This window comes from Oncorhynchus masou, chromosome 21, assembly GCF_036934945.1.
Source record: "Oncorhynchus masou masou isolate Uvic2021 chromosome 21, UVic_Omas_1.1, whole genome shotgun sequence".
Classification (NCBI taxonomy): domain Eukaryota; kingdom Metazoa; phylum Chordata; class Actinopteri; order Salmoniformes; family Salmonidae; genus Oncorhynchus; species Oncorhynchus masou.
Genome location: NC_088232.1, coordinates 48,230,901 through 48,249,137, shown reverse-complemented (window position 1 = coordinate 48,249,137; position 18,237 = coordinate 48,230,901). Strand labels below are relative to the sequence as shown.

Below are 18,237 nucleotides of genomic sequence, written 5' to 3'. Positions count from 1 at the left end.
CTAGAATGGATCATTAACTAAACTTTCCTGTGGTAAAAGGTAGAGGGAAAACCTGCTACTGTCAGTACTACTCTCCTCACTTGACATCAAGGCGAGCTTACACATGAGAGCATAATGTAAGATATATTTATGGGAAATTCTATTTCTGGGGACACTCAGCTTGACTATAAGCGTGGCTCTTTGCAGCTGACGACTTCAGAGGGGAAGTGAGGGATGAGCTGGGTGTACATGCATGTTTATTCATCTCCCCCCACCCCGGCTGACAGTGACTCATGCTGCGTCACCCACATAGTCAGCACAGTTACTCGCCGCCATCGCTGCTTCAGCCTCTGGTGTCGTACTCCGTGAGAGAGGTTGAAATCGTCCCTCGCTCAGAAACGGCAACGAAGCGGAAGAGTTGGAGGGTTGAGGATTCATCTCAAAACAAAGGAGAAAAGAGTTGATCTGAGTGACGCCAGGCCTCTGGGAGAGGGTGTAATCAAACATTGCCGGGGGGGCCCTGTGTGGTGACGTGATGGACCCGTGATGTCCCCTGAAAAGGGGGCTGCTTGGCCTGCAGAGCCTTGGCCCCGTTTCCGCGGGTCAGATGCCCATTCCAACTCGCTTCCTGACAGGGGATCCGGAGGTACAGCTGTCCGGCCGGTCTGTTCGCCGCGGGCACCCGGGCTCCTGATGGCCTTCTCCGGCATCATGTGAGGAAGTGAAATATGGAGACAACACTCTCACAGGGTGCATACTGCTGTCTGTTTTTAATAGTGACACACCCTGTTCCAGTCCTTTATCCAGGAGAACAGAACAATCTGAAATGTGGCCTTATTGTGATAGCCTACTTGTGTTCATGTTTAAAGCTACCCCACTAACAGACCTGGCTATACTCATATTTATTATATTATCTGTAAATTGACAGTTGATAGATCGGATGATTCTCATGATCGGAAAACACAAAAGTGTTTTAATATGCCTAGATAGATGTTGGCAAAATACACAGAAAAGCTGCACGCAAAAATATATTTTAACAGAAAATAAGAAAATACTATTATCGTAATCGTATCAGGAAAATTGTTAGGATACTGGTTAACGGACACATCCGTTAGGATACTGGTTAACGGACATATCCGTTAGGAATACTGGTTAACGGACATATCCGTTAGGATACTGGTTAACGGACATATCCGTTAGGAATACTGGTTAACGGACATGTCCGTTAGGATACTGGTTAACGGACATATCCGTTAGGATACTGGTTAACGGACATATCCGTTAGGATACTGGTTAACGGACATATCCGTTAGGATACTGGATTTGTCCGACTACTCGGCACACGCCTAATACAGAAAAGAGATTGTATCACTCCCCCCTTTCTGCTTGTGGAGAACTGACTATCCCTCATGGCAGTACTACTCACAGCAGGCACCAAACTGACTATTCCTCATGGCAGTATTACTCACAGCAGGCACCAAACTGACTATCCCTCATGGCAGTACTACTCACAGCAGGCACCAAACTGACTATCCCTCATGGCAGTACTACTCACAGCAGGCACCAAACTGACTATTCCTCATGGCAGTATTACTCACAGCAGGCACCAAACTGACTATCCCTCATGGCAGTACTGGCTCACAGCAGGCACAAACTGACTATCCCTCATGGCAGTACTACTCATAGCAGGCACCAAACTGACTATCCCTCATGGCAGTACTACTCACAGCAGGCACCAAACTGACTATCCCTCATGGCAGTACTACTCACAGCAGGCACCAAACTGACTATCCCTCATGGCAGTACTACTCACAGCAGGCACCAAACTGACTATCCCTCATGGCAGTACTACTCACAGCAGGCACCAAACTGACTATCCCTCATGGCAGTACTACTCACAGCAGGCACCAAACTGACTATCCCTCATGGCAGTACTACTCACAGCAGGCACCAAACTGACTATCCCTCATGGCAGTACTACTCACAGCAGGCACCAAACTGACTATTCCTCATGGCAGTATTACTCACAGCAGGCACCAAACTGACTATCCCTCATGGCAGTACTACTCACAGCAGGCACCAAACTGACTATCCCTCATGGCAGTACTACTCATAGCAGGCACCAAACTGACTATCCCTCATGGCAGTACTACTCACAGCAGGCACCAAACTGACTATCCCTCATGGCAGTACTACTCACAGCAGGCACCAAACTGACTATCCCTCATGGCAGTACTACTCACAGCAGGCACCAAACTGACTATCCCTCATGGCAGTACTACTCACAGCAGGCACCAAACTGACTATCCCTCATGGCAGTACTACTCATAGCAGGCACCAAACTGACTATCCCTCATGGCAGTACTACTCACAGCAGGCACCAAACTGACTATCCCTCATGGCAGTACTACTCACAGCAGGCACCAAACTGACTATCCCACATGGCAGTATTACTCACCGCGGGCACCAAACTGACTATCCCACATGGCAGTACTACTCACAGCAGGCACCAAACTGACTATTCCTCATGGCAGTATTACTCACAGCAGGCACCAAACTGACTATTCCTCATGGCAGTATTACTCACCGCGGGCACCAGGAGCTTCTTGACCTCCTCTAAGGCTCTTTTCATCTTGATCTCAGCGCGCTTCTGTGTGTCCTCCACCGTGATCAGGACGTGCAGGTCCTCATTCAGATGTTCCCAGTTGGGCTTGCCTCTGTTCTGCTCCTCCTGTAAAAGAAGAGAAGCGAGAGGGTTAGACATTAGAGTTTATGGGGGTGCAGCGGTGACAGGCCAAGACCTTTTAGAAATGTAGCTTCAACTTTGAAAGGACATACTGCCTTTATTAGAGCCCCACATCAAAGGTTGACAGCTATCTCTATAGCAACTAAATATCTGAGGAGAATATGTATGTATATCAGAGGCCTGCAGGCTTTTCAATCTGACTAACCTTTTCAGAGAAGACCTACAGTGCTGTCGACACATTGACATGGTGGGTGGGTGTGTGACAGGACAATTGTGCCCAGGTAACAATGGGCCCCTGAGAGAGCCATTTACCTCACTTTGAAAAGGGGGAGGCGAAGCACTTCGAGGTGTTAAATTGTGAGTGGTGCTCCTCGAAATGGAAAGACAGGCTTTATTCACAAACTGACGAGCAAGTCGCGTGGAAGCTTAAGAGGGCCATTTCAATCTGAACACAATGGGGCCCAGCTTTAGACTGACGAGACAGCGAGTGGGGAAATGGATGGAAGAGGTCAATTCATATGGAAGTCTTCACACCCAGGTTTTTGAAAAAGTCCTCATACCAAAATAAAATAAATAAACTCACTCAATTCTGACTTGCTCTCTCGATTTACCTGGCCTCTTTTGAGACGTTTGCTGCCAGCGCTGCACAAAGAGCTGTAAAAAAGCTTTGGGTCACAGCGGCATAGCAGCTGTGTGGGTGTGAGGTCTCAACTCACCATTTCCTCTAAGCCTTTGTGACTATGAGCATTTACTGATACACCGCGCCAAGCCAGAGTGGAATGGCATGGCGCCGGTAACCCGCCTCCTCTGCCGAGAGCCGGCTGTTGCCATGATACTGGTCTTTGCCACACTCCGCCCGTCTCGCATCAACACAGAGAGGGAAAATTAAGTTCAATATTCCTCTCTTGTGTTTACCTTTTCCACAGCGGGAGCAGGACATACTTTTAACTGGCAGAAGCCACAATTATTTGGCCTATTGTTGAGGCATGGTAAATGGTGAGTCAACAGTTTGTGGAGGGATGAACAGGGGCTAACGGTCAATTTTAGGTGTGTGTGTGTGACTACGGCGGAGAGACCAGAGAGACGAGAGAGAGAGAGGAGATGGGGAGAGAGACAGAAACAAGAGAAACGAGAGAGACAGAGAGAGAGGAGATGGGGAGAGAGACAGAAACAAGAGAAACGAGAGACAGAGAGAGAGGAGATGGAGAGAGACAGAAACAAGAGAAACGAGAGAGGAGATGGGGAGAGAGACAGAAACAAGAGAAACGAGAGAGACAGAGAGAGAGGAGATGGGGAGAGAGACAGAAACAAGAGAAACGAGAGGAGATGGGGAGTGAACACTAAACAGAGAGACATCTCCAGCACCGTGGGGGCTGAGGCTTCACAGTCCTGCCTCAAGAAGAGGTAAGGCTAGGAGTGGGGCGGAGCTAGGAGTGGGGCGGAGCACCACTTACCCACCGTGGCTGGCAGTGAACAAGGTCACCGCGTCCTATGAGCGAGAAAGTGACAACATGACAAACGGGTGGAGCAGTGGTGGGACGCAGGGGCCTGGTGGAACAGCAGGGCATGCTGGGAAGGAGGAGGCTGGGAAGGCCTTTGAAGAGAGACCAAATTGTGTTTACTGACATCTGAAACCGGCTGAGAGACATGCTGCCAAGAAATGGAGTTTGCCAAAATATGAACGTTATGAGAACATCTATAAAGGCAATGACTTGCTTGTGTGGCGCACTGAACCTCCCGTCTAAGCTTGAGCTCAATACATCCTAGACCAAGGTTATGCTCTTAACACGGAAGACACCACACGTCCAGTTTAATTCTGGTTTGTTTTATTGGAAGACTAAAGTTGCATAGCCCTCGACAGGAGTAGCTGGTGTGATCAGCTGATGCTAGGATGAACCGGGGCGAATCAAAACAATACTACAACACGAGGTCGGAATGCACATTTCACAATTAAGCAACTGCTGTAGCCAGCTGTCCCTCTAGCTCGCCCAGTCCCCAAGGCTTCCTGAATAGCGCCTCTTAGCCACGGGTGATGCACTTCAGTCAAATGCCACCAGGCTAAAAGGGACTTGGGGGCAACAGGGGGGAAACAGGGGGTAGGACAGGCAAAGTAGAGTACGGCTAGCTATGCCCGGAACACAGGAGCTATACTAAGTTTACAGAGGTCTCTTAAATACCTGTCAGAATGAACTGAAGGGGGAACTAAAATTCTAAGGGATATTACTTTATATACCAACAGGCCCACATGCTCTTGCCATGTCCAAGGGTCTCTGGATTCCACCTCCATCTATTCTAAGAAGAGCACAAGAGGAACAATCTGTAGACTTTTATGCTAGTCTAAAAGATTTTACTCAAGCTTCATAAAGCATGAGAAAGCATTGGTTAAAACAAGACATATCACCTCTAAAACGCTGAAAGACAATCCAAGCACTTCCCACTCATCTTCACTAGAGGCTGCTCTCCTACTACTGCAACGCCCCTCCAGGTCTCTGATCCCTACTGTTTCTTTTTCGGTCTCCCATTTCCTCCAACCCTAGCTACTTAGCACCCTACCCAGATGGCAATGCACAGTCGCAATCTTCGCCCACTCTCTCTCTCCCAATACTCTCTTCTCTTCTAGCCAATCATCTTTACCTTCTGATAAATCCTTCTCCCCCCGGTCTACTGATTTCTGCCTCTTCGACCCCATTCTCCTCCCTTTCTCCATCCCCTTTCCCCTAGGACGGCTTGGCAATCCCCTCTTGCTCTATGGCTGAGTGCCTCAGTGCAAGCTTAGAGAACAGGACTGCGGGCAGCTGAGCGAAAATGTAGGAAAACTAAACTTCAGGAGGACCTATCATCCTTTCACTTCCTCCGCTCTACCTTCTCTTTCTTTGTATCGGCTGCTAAAGCCACTTTATCACTCTAAATGACAACCTTCTGCCTCTCACCCTAGGAAACGCTCTTCCACATTCTCTTCCTTCCTTAAACCTCCACCACCTCCTCCATCTACGCGGACGATTTTGTCAACCACTGAAAAGGTTGACGACATCCACTCAGCCTATGGAGTCAACTGATCCCACTCACACGGAACTACCCTTGACCTCTTTCTCCCTTCTCTCCAGAAGAAATCCTGCAACTCATGAGGTCCGGCCACCCAACAAACCTGCCCGCTCAATCCACTTCCCTCTTTTCCAGACCATCTCTGGAGACCTTCTCCCATTCTTCCCCCGTCAACTCATCCCTGACCACTGGCTGCCTCACCTCTGATTTCAAAATGGCCGAGTTGCTCCCCTTCTCAAAAAGCCAACACTCCGTGAACCATCAGATCCTCCTCTCCACCCTTTCAGGGCTGGGCATCTCAGGCTCTGCACACTATTGGATTGCATCCCATCTGACAGGCTGTTCCTACCAGGTGACATGGAGATGGTCTGTGATGGTCTGATGGTCTGAAATACATTTCTGTTTTGTTCTTATTATTTACACAGAAAGAGCTGCCGGTTTTTATAGCCACCTTATAAGGAGCAGTTCTTGAGGAGTTGTGCTGTGATCGTAGTAGTGTGAACACATGGTCTCCAGCGTGTCCCTCCCTGATTTAGGCCTCATTTGATCAGAGGACAAAGCATCATCCCAGGGACAGGTTATTATCCTGTGTTTGTCCCCCCTGTCTGTTCCTATTCCATCTGCACTGCCACATCAACGATGGTGACGTGGAGGGAACAGAGGTGACGTAAGATGACTTGACTGTTCACACAATAAGAGGTGCCTTGTTATTGAGAACGGGCGTTAAGCGTAGCCTGTACCCTTTTAAAAAAAGGCAACACAATCAAGTGAGCAATTACCTAAATCGGTCTTCTTTTGAACACCGCCACCAACATGTTCAGCCTCAGAACTGTTTTGTCTAGTTGGGTCACACTTCAAATTGACTTGACTGTATTTTAGTGACCTTTTACTTAGTAGTTGTTTGAACACCTTTAAATAGATGCTGCCCTATGTGTATAGCCAGAGTCTATGTATTCCATAAGACATCTCTCATTCAAGGTTACACACAGACCTGACACAGGCATCCACCAGAACCAGGGTCCATGAATAAGCCACAGAGACCACCTGCCACCAACAGCCTCACCTGCAGCCACGACTCTACCTCCATTTGTCTCACGTCAAATCCCCCCCGTGTGTCCATGTTCTCAATACTGTGGAGTCCATTTATCACATGCCTCCCCCTCTTCCACTACCCCCTCTCCCTCTACCCCCTGCCCCCCTTACTCCACTGCTCCAGCCACCGGCGGGCTGGGCAAGCCCCTGGAGGGAGCTGCAAACTGAATTATTGAGAGCTGAAAAACAGTGGCTCCTGAATAAAAAGACTGCATTCTCCCCCCCTGCTACTCCTCTCTTCCAGGGAAGTCTGGGAGAACACAAGGAGGTTCAGGGTGGGAAACTACAGACAGACTGACTGACCGAGGTGAGGAAGAGAGACAGAGGCTCCTGGTTATGTGGTAGGAACTCTCTCCTGAGTGTTACTGTTGGCTTCAGTGCTGGGAGGGGGTGACAATGAGAGGTGGATGTTTCATTTATTCATATTTGTCAATTTTACACTTATTTTACCAGGTAAGTTGATTGAGAACCCATTCTTATCTGCATTAATGTCCCCACCACCTCCCATACCTACCCCATTCTCAGTCCTGGTTGAGCCCGTACATTTTGCCTCTGAAACTTACACGAGGTGGCACAATCTATATTTTTTATCTTTTGTTATTCCCCTTTTTATATGACATGCTCTTAAAAGCATCGTATTTTTCAGACTCGTATTTATTAGAAGCAGTTAAAACTGCTGGTCCGTTTATAGGCCTATAATTGCAGCGGGCGTTGGACAGGTCTCAGGGCCATGGAGAGACAAATGAAGGAAAATAAGATACCCTGGGTCATCAAGCCTTAAGATTATAAAAGTAATCAGAGATCAAATAAATGAGCCGAGAGGAGCAGTCTTCGGGGCGAGCCATGCTTCTAAATGAGGTGTATGAAACCTAACGCCCACTTAATCTAATTCTAAAAGATGGAACAAGCAAAAAGAAAACTAACCAGTGCTGTGATAATGAACAAACTCCAAAGGAGATGAAGAGAAATACAAAAAATTAAGCCAAGAATGACGGTGGTGGAAAGAGAACCCACCCCTGAAGCTAGAAAGCAGATCCAGGCTCCGGTGGGAATCCTTGGACATTCTGCCGTTGATGCTTTCTGCTGCATCCTCTGTCCAGGCGGGGTCCCTCATGGAGGGGATAACGTACATTTCTCCCACCTTACTTGTGCAAATACACCGGAATGGATATCTGCTGCCTGACAAATTAACTACACTGAGGGGGGAGAGGAACCGAACCGCAGGTAGCCTAGCGGTTAAGAACGTTGGGCCAGTAACCAAAAGGTCGCTGGTTTGAATCCCTAATATGACTAGGTGGAAGAATCGGTTTATCTGCCCTGGAGCAAGGCACCTACCCCTAATTGCTCCTGTACGTCTTTCTGTAAAGAGCTTCTGCTAAATGACTAAAAAGTAAAAGTAAATGAGCATGTCTGGCTTTAAAATACTGTGTGGTCGCATTGTCAAAGCACCTGCATATGTTTTGAAAGGCGTTGTAGAAATGGCTGGCATTTGCTTTAAAAATGTCATCTCTGAAATATCTATAAAGAAGAAAAGTGAATAGTGACAGATTCCACGGTGGATAGATCAGAACTACATAATACAAGTAACCACTATACGCTACCAATGATCAGTCCAATGTTATGTTTGACCCTTCCTCTAGTTGGGTGGCCGCTGTACATCCAGGGATTCTGAGAAGATGCAGACTGCCACCACTGTGACATCGGTGGCCTTTGAGAAATCAACACATCACCGCGGCCCAGAAAAGAGCCCTTGGCACAGGCCTACCACTGTCACTTCAGAGCTCACTTCCCACTTAGCAGCCTTTCCAGAACAGAGTCATGGCTTTCTTACGTTTTATGTAGGTTATGTTTGTATATTACACTGATAGCTGGTGGGGTTATAGTAAAATGTTTACTTCTCCACGCGGAGTAAGAAATCTAAATAGGCTTTTTAATACGAGGCAATTAGAAGTGGGTCTTAAATCAGAGGCTTTTTTTTTGTTGTGAAAAATTGAGTGAAAACGCAGCAGGGGGGTAGAGAGAGAGAGAGAGAAAATAAACCAATGAGCTCACCTTCTTTCTGTCCCTCATGGAGCTCTTGCCTCGCACCATGATTTTACATCCAGTCTCTGCTTCCAGCTGCTTGGCGGTGAGTCCACGAGGCCCCAGGATTCTGCCCACGAAGTTATACTACAGAGAAGACAGGGAGATGGGGAATCAAATATTATCATTCAGGGAGTCAAATATTATCATTTCACATTCAGACCGCAGTGTAGATAATCAGGCCACAATGAAAATGAAATATACAACTACTTGCACAATATGAATTATTGTCCTGTGATAGCCTACTTATCTTAATCACATGATCAGGGCCTGAAATGAACACCCGCGGATAGATTTTGTCATTGAGTCAGTTGGTAGAGCATGGCGCTCGCAATGACTGGGTTGTGGGTTCGATTCCCACGGGGGACTGGTAGGAAAATGTATGCTCTCACTACTACAAGTCTGCTAAATAATTAAAATGTGAATATTTTACAAGCCTGTTGGCGGTTGGTCACACTGAGCATTTGGGAACAGGTTTTTTCTTCAGTTCCTTAGCCTTATGTAAAGAACGCAACAGTCATTGGTATTTCTTGGGAAGGCCTTTGTCGACCACTTCGTGTTGCCAGTTGGCGATGCCAAAACAGTCACGTCTAAAGGCTTTCCCATAAAACCTTCCCAATTAAAATATAAACTGCAGAGTAGGCTTACCTGGCAGAATGATATCATGGTGGTTTGTATTAACCCTGGCAGAATGATATCATGGTGGTTTGTATTAACCCTGGCAGAATGATATCATGGTGGTTTGTATTCACCTTGGCAGAATGATATCATGGTGGTTTGTATTCACCCTGGCAGGCAGAATGATATCATGGTGGTTTGTATTCACCCTGGCAGGCAGAATGATATCATGGTGGTTTGTATTCACCCTGGCAGAATGATATCAGGGTAGTTTGTATTAACCCTGGCAGAATGATATCATAGTGGTTTGTATTAACCCTGGCAGGCAGAATGATATCATAGCGGTTTGTATTAACACTGGCAGAATGATATCATGGTGGTTTGTATTAACCCTGGCAGAATGATATCATGGTGGTTTGTATTAACCCTGGCAGGCAGAATGATATCATGGTGGTTTGTATTAACCCTGGCAGGCAGAATGATATCATGGTGGTTTGTATTCACCCTGGCAGAATGATATCATGGTGGTTTGTATTCACCCTGGCAGAATGATATCATGTTGGTTTGAATCCACACTGGCAGGCAGAATGATATCATGGTAGTTTGTATTCACCCTGGCAGAATGATATCACGGTGGTTTGTATTCACCCTGGCAGAATGATATCATGGTGGTTTGTATTCACCCTGGCAGAATGATATCATGGTGGTTTGTATTAACACTGGCAGGCAGAATGATATCATGGTGGTTTGTATTATCCCTGGTAGGCAGAATGATATCATGGTGGTTTGTATTTACCCTGGCAGGCAGAATGATATCATGGTGGTTTGTATTCACCCTGGCAGAATGATATCATAGTGGTTTGTATTAACCATGGCAGGCAGAATGATATCATGGTGGTTTGTATTAACCCTGGCAGAATGATATCATGGTGGTTTGTATTAACCCTGGCAGGCAGAATGATATCATGGTGGTTTGTATTATCCCTGGCAGGCAGAATGATATCATAGTGGTTTGTATTAACCCTGGTAGGCAGAATGATATCATGGTGGTTTGTATTATCCCTGACAGGCAGAATGATATCATAGTGGTTTGTATTAACACTGGCAGGCAGAATGATATCATGGTGGTTTGAATCCACACTGGCAGGCAGAATGATATCATGGTAGTTTGTATTCACCCTGGCAGAATGATATCACGGTGGTTTGTATTCACCCTGGCAGAATGATATCATGGTGGTTTGTATTCACCCTGGCAGAATGATATCATGGTGGTTTGTTTTAACCCTGCCAGGCAGAATGATATCATGGTGGTTTGTATTAACCCAGGCAGAATGATATCATGGTGGTTTGTATTCACCCTGTCAGAATGATATCATGGTGGTTTGTATTAACCCTGGCAGAATGATATCATGGTGGTTTGTATTAACCCTGGCAGGCAGAATGATATCATGGTGGTTTGTATTAACCCTGGCAGAATGATATCATGGTGGTTTGTATTAACCCTGACAGGCAGAATGATATCATGGTGGTTTGTATTCACCCTGGCAGAATGATATCATGGTGGTTTGTATTCACCCTGGCAGAATGATATCATGTTGGTTTGTATTAACCATGGCAGAATGAGATCATGGTGGTTTGTATTCACCCTGGCAGAATGATATCATGGTGGTTTGTATTAACACTGGCAGGCAGAATGATATCATGGTGGTTTGTATTATCCCTGGTAGGCAGAATGATATCATGGTGGTTTGTATTTACCCTGGCAGGCAGAATGATATCATGGTGGTTTGTATTAACCATGGCAGGCAGAATGATATCATGGTGGTTTGTATTCACCCTGGCAGAATGATATCATAGAGGTTTGTATTAACCCTGGCAGGCAGAATGATATCATAGTGGTTTGTATTAACCCTGGCAGAATGATATCATGGTGGTTTGTATTAACCCTGGCAGAATGATATCATGGTGGTTTGTATTAACCCTGGCAGAATGATATCATGGTGGTTTGTATTAACCCTGGCAGAATGATATCATGGTGGTTTGTATTAACCCTGGCAGAATGATATCATGGTGGTTTGTATTCACCCTGGCAGAATGATATCATGGTGGTTTGTATTAACCCTGGCAGAATGATATCATGGTGGTTTGAATTAACCCTGGCAGGCAGAATGATATCATGGTGGTTTGTATTAACCCTGGCAGGCAGAATGATATCATGGTGGTTTGTATTAACCCTGGCAGAATGATATCATGGTGGTTTGTATTCACCCTGGCAGAATGATATCATGGTGGTTTGTATTAACCGTGCCAGGCAGAATGATATCATGGTGGTTTGTATTAACCCAGGCAGAATGATATCATGGTGGTTTGTATTCACCCTGTCAGAATGATATCATGGTGGTTTCTATTAACCCTGGCAGAATGATATCATGGTGGTTTGTATTCACCCTGGCAGAATGATATCATGGTGGTTTGTATTCACCCTGGCAGGCAGAATGATATCATGGTGGTTTGTATTCACCCTGGCAGAATGATATCAGGGTAGTTTGTATTAACCCTGGCAGAATGATATCATAGTGGTTTGTATTAACCCTGGCAGAATGATATCATAGAGGTTTGTATTAACCCTGGCAGGCAGAATGATATCATAGTGGTTTGTATTAACCCTGGCAGAATGATATCATGGTGGTTTGTATTAACCCTGGCAGAATGAGATCATGGTGGTTTGTATTCACCCTGGCAGAACGATATCATAGTGGTTTGTATTAACCCTGGCAGAATGATATCATGGTGGTTTGTATTAACCCTGGCAGAATGATATCATGGTGGTTTGTATTAACCCTGGCAGAATGATATCATGGTGGTTTGTATTAACCCTGGCAGGCAGAATGATATCATGGTGGTTTGTATTAACCCTGGCAGGCAGAATGATATCATGGTGGTTTGTATTAACCCTGGCAGAATGATATCATGGTGGTTTGTATTCACCCTGGCAGAATGATATCATGGTGGTTTGTATTAACCGTGATGATATCATGGTGGTTTGTATTAACCCTGGCAGAATGATATCATGGTGGTTTGTATTCACCCTGGCAGAATGATATCATGGTGGTTTGTATTAACCCTGGCAGAATGATATCATGGTGGTTTGTATTCACCCTGGCAGAATGATATCATGGTGGTTTGTATTCACCCTGGCAGGCAGAATGATATCATGGTGGTTTGTATTCACCCTGGCAGAATGATATCATTTGTGGTTGATATCATAGTGGTTTGTATTAACCCTGGCAGAATGATATCATAGAGGTTTGTATTAACCCTGGCAGGCAGAATGATATCATAGTGGTTTGTATTAACCCTGGCAGAATGATATCATGGTGGTTTGTATTAACCCTGGCAGAATGAGATCATGGTGGTTTGTATTCACCCTGGCAGAACGATATCATAGTGGTTTGTATTAACCCTGGCAGAATGATATCATGGTGGTTTGTATTAACCCTGGCAGAATGATATCATGGTGGTTTGTATTAACCCTGGCAGAATGATATCATGGTGGTTTGTATTAACCCTGGCAGGCAGAATGATATCATGGTGGTTTGTATTAACCCTGGCAGGCAGAATGATAGAGTGGTTTGTATTTTCCCTGGCCTAATGATATCATGGTGGTTTGTATTAACCCTGGCAGAATGATATCATGGTGGTTTGTATTCACCCTGGCAGAATGATATCATGGTGGTTTGTATTCACCCTGGCAGAATGATATCATGGTGGTTTGTATTTACCCTGGCAGAATGATATCATGGTGGTTTGTATTAACCCTGGCAGAATGATATCATGGTGGTTTGTATTAACCCTGGCAGGCAGAATGATATCATGGTGGTTTGTATTAACCCTGGCAGGCAGAATGATATCATGGTGGTTTGTATTCACCCTGGCAGAATGATATCATGGTGGTTTGTATTCACCCTGGCAGAATGATATCATGGTGGTTTGAATTCACACTGGCAGGCAGAATGATATCATGGTAGTTTGTATTCACCCTGGCAGAATGATATCACGGTGGTTTGTCTTCACCCTGGCAGAATGATATCATGGTGGTTTGTATTCACACTGGCAGAATGATATCATGGTGGTTTGTATTCACACTGGCAGAATGAGATCATGGTGGTTTGTATTAACCCTGGCAGAATGATATCATGGCGGTTTGTATTAACCCTGGCAGGCAGAATGATATCATGGTGGTTTGTATTATCCCTGGTAGGCAGAATGATATCATGGTGGTTTGTGTTAACCCTGGCAGGCAGAATGATATCATGGTGAATTGTATTAACCCTGGCAGGCAGAATGATAGAGTGGTTTGTATTTACCCTGGCCTAATGATATCATGGTGGTTTGTATTAACCCTGGCAGAATGATATCATGGTGGTTTGTATTCACCCTGGCAGAATGATATCATGGTGGTTTGTATTAACCCTGGCAGAATGATATCATGGTGGTTTGTATTCACCCTGGCAGAATGATATCATGGTGGTTTGTATTCACCCTGGCAGAATGATATCATGGTGGTTTGAATTCACACTGGCAGGCAGAATGACATCATGGTAGTTTGTATTCACCCTGGCAGAATGATATCATGGTGGTTTGTATTCACCCTGGCAGAATGATATCATGGTGGTTTGTATTAACACTGGCAGGCAGAATGATATCATGGTAGTTTGTATTCACCCTGGCAGAATGATATCACGGTGGTTTGTATTCACCCTGGCAGAATGATATCATGGTGGTTTGTATTAACCCTGGCAGAATGATATCATGGTGGTTTGTATTAACACTGGCAGGCAGAATGATATCATGGTGGTTTGTATTATCCCTGGTAGGCAGAATGATATCATGGTGGTTTGTGTTAACCCTGGCAGGCAGAATGATATCATGGTGAATTGTTTTAACCCTGGCAGGCAGAATGATATCATGGTGGTTTGTATTAACCCTGGCAGAATGATATCATGGTGGTTTGAATTAACCCTGGCAGGCAGAATGATATCATGGTGGTTTGTATTAACCCTGGCAGGCAGAATGATAGAGTGGTTTGTATTTACCCTGGCCTAATAATATCATGGTGGTTTGTATTAACCCTGGCAGAATGATATCATGGTGGTTTGTATTAACCCGGTCAGGCAGAATGATATCATGGTGGTTTGTATTCACCCTGGCAGAATGATATCATGGTGGTTTGTATTTACCCTGGCAGAATGATATCACGGTGGTTTGTATTCATCCTGGCAGAATGATATCATGTTGGTTTGAATTCACATTGGCAGGCAGAATGATATCATGGTAGTTTGTATTCACCCTGGCAGAATGATATCATGGTGGTTTGTATTTACCCTGGCAGAATGATATCATGGTGGTTTGTATTCACCCTGGCAGGATATCATGGTGGCTTGTAACCCTGAGAATGATATCATGGTGGTTTGTATTCACCCTGGCAGGCAGAATGATATCATGGTAGTTTGTATTCACCCTGGCAGAATGATATCAGATTCACCCTGGCAGAATGATATCATGGTGGTTTGTAGTCACCCTGGCAGAACGATATCATAGTGGTTTGTATTAACCCTGGCAGAATGATATCATGGTGGTTTGTATTAACCCTGGCAGAATGATATCATGGTGGTTTGTATTAACCCTGGCAGAATGATATCATGGTGGTTTGAATTAACCCTGGAAGGCAGAATGATATCATGGTGGTTTGTATTAACCCTGGCAGGCAGAATGATAGAGTGGTTTGTATTTACCCTGGCCTAATGATATCATGGTGGTTTGTATTAACCCTGGCAGAATGATATCATGGTGGTTTGTATTAACCCGGTCAGGCAGAATGATATCATGGTGGTTTGTATTCACCCTGGCAGAATGATATCATGGTGGTTTGTATTGATACCCTTTGTATTCATCCTGGCAGAATGATATCATGTTGGTTTGAATTCACATTGGCAGGCAGAATGATATCATGGTAGTTTGTATTCACCCTGGCAGAATGAGATCATGGTGGTTTTTATTAACCCTGGCAGGCAGAATGATATCATGGTGGTTTGTATTCACCCTGGCAGAATGATATCACGGTGGTTTGTATTCACCCTGGCAGAATGAGATCATGGTGGTTTGTATTCACCCTGGCAGAATGAGATCATGGTGGTTTTTATTAACCCTGGCAGGCAGAATGATATCATGGTGGTTTGTATTCACCCTGGCAGAATGATATCATGGTGGTTTGTATTCACCCTGGCAGAATGATATCATGGTGGTTTGTATTCACCCTGGCAGAATGATATCATGGTGGTTTGAATTCACACTGGCAGGCAGAACGACATCATGGTAGTTTGTATTCACCCTGGCAGAATGATATCACGGTGGTTTGTATTCACCCTGGCAGAATGATATCAGAGAATGATATCATGGTGGTTTGTATTAACCCTGGCATATCATGGTGGTTTGTATTAACCCTGGCAGAATGATATCATGGTGGTTTGTATTAACCCTGGCAGGCAGAATGATATCATGGTGGTTTGTATTAACCCTGGCAGGCAGAATGATATGGTTTGTATTTACAATGATATCATGGTGGTTTGTATTAACCCTGGCAGAATGATATCATGGTGGTTTGTATTAACCCGGTCAGGCAGAATGATATCATGGTGGTTTGTATTCACCCTGGCAGAATGATATCACGGTGGTTTGTATTCATCCCGGCAGAATGATATCATGTTGGTTTGTATTCACACTGGCAGAATGATATCACGGTGGTTTGTATTCACCCTGGCAGAATGAGATCATGGTGGTTTGTATTCACCCTGGCAGAATGAGATCATGGTGGTTTTTATTAACCCTGGCAGGCAGAATGATATCATGGTGGTTTGTATTCACCCTGGCAGAATGATATCATGGTGGTTTGTATTCACCCTGGCAGAATGATATCATGGTGGTTTGTATTCACCCTGGCAGAATGATATCATGGTGGTTTGAATTCACACTGGCAGGCAGAACGATATCATGGTTGTTTGTATTCACCCTGGCAGAATGATATCACGGTGGTTTGTATTCACCCTGGCAGAATGATATCATGGTAGTTTGTATTAACCCTGGCAGAATGATATCATAGTGGTTTGTATTAACCCTGGCCTAATGATATCATGGTGGTTTGTATTAACCCTGGCAGAATGATATCATGGTGGTTTGTATTAACCCGGTCAGGCAGAATGATATCATGGTGGTTTGTATTAACCCGGTCAGGCAGAATGATATCATGGTGGTTTGTATTCACCCTGGCAGAATGATATCACGGTGGTTTGTATTCACCCTGGCAGAATGATATCATGGTGGTTTGAATTCACATTGGCAGGCAGAATGATATCATGGTGGTTTGTATTCACCATGGCAGAATGATATCATGGTGGTTTGTATTAACCCTGGCAGAATGATATCATGGTGGTTTGTATTAACCCTGGCAGGCAGAATGATATCATGGTGGTGTGTATTCACCCTGGCAGGCAGAATGATATCATGGTGGTTTGTATTAACCCTGGCAGGCAGAATGATATCATGGTGGTTTGTATTAACCCTGGCAGAATGATATCATGGTGGTTTGTATTCACCCTGGCAGGCAGAATGATATCATGGTGGTTTGTATTCACCCTGGCAGAATGAGATCATGGTGGTTTTTATTAACCCTGGCAGGCAGAATGATATCATGGTGGTTTGTATTAACCCTGGCAGAATGATATCATGGTGGTTTGTATTAACCCTGGCAGGCAATGATATCATGGTGGTTTGTATTATCCCTGGTAGGCAGAATGATATCAAGGTGGTTTGTATTAACCCTTGCAGGCAGAATGATATCATGATGGTTTGTATTAACCCTTACAGGAAGAATGATATCATGGTGGTTTGTATTATCCCTGGTAGGCAGAATGATATCAAGGTGGTTTGTATTAACCCTGGCAGGCAGAATGATATCATGGTAGTTTGAATTCACCCTGGCAGAATGATATCATGGTGGTTTGTATTAACCCTGGCAGAATGATATCATCGTGGTTTGTATTAACCCTGGCAGGCAGAATGATATCATGGTGGTTTGTATTAACCCTGGCAGAATGATATCATGGTGGTTTGTATTAACCCTGGCAGGCAGATTGATATCATGGTGGTTTGTATTATCCCTGGTAGGCAGAATGATATCAAGGTGGTTTGTATTAACCCTTGCAGGCAGAATGATATCATGATGGTTTGTATTAACCCTTACAAGTAGAATGATATCATGGTGGTTTGTATTAACCCTGGCAGAATGATATCATGGTAGTTTGAATTCACCCTGGCAGAATGATATCACAGTGGTTTGTGTTCACCCTGGCAGAATGATATCATGGTGGTTTGTATTAACCCTGGCAGAATGATATCATGGTGGTTTGTATTAACCCTGGCAGGCAGAATTATATCATGGTGGTTTGTATTATCCGTAGGCAGAATGATATCAAGGTGGTTTGTATTAACCCTGGCAGGCAGAATGATATCATGATGGTTTGTATTAACCCTGGCAGGCAGAATTATATCATGGTGGTTTGTATTCACCCTGGCAGAATGATATCATGGTAGTTTGAATTCACCCTGGTAGAATGATATCA

The 18,237-nt window shown here is 44.7% G+C and overlaps 1 protein-coding gene across 4 annotated transcripts in view; it reads right to left on the bottom strand.

Annotated features, from left to right (window-relative positions):
- The window catches only part of LOC135508443 (protein quaking-A-like), a 136,934-nt gene that overhangs the window by 46,608 nt on the left and 72,089 nt on the right, over positions 1-18,237 (bottom strand). For all 4 annotated transcript variants that reach the window (XM_064928629.1, XM_064928628.1, XM_064928631.1 and 1 more), the window contains exons 3-4: positions 8,912-9,028; positions 2,567-2,710 (exon numbers count right to left, since the gene is read on the bottom strand). In XM_064928629.1, the coding sequence (XP_064784701.1) occupies positions 2,567-2,710; positions 8,912-9,028 (261 nt within the window). The remainder of the gene's footprint in view (positions 1-2,566; positions 2,711-8,911; positions 9,029-18,237) is intronic.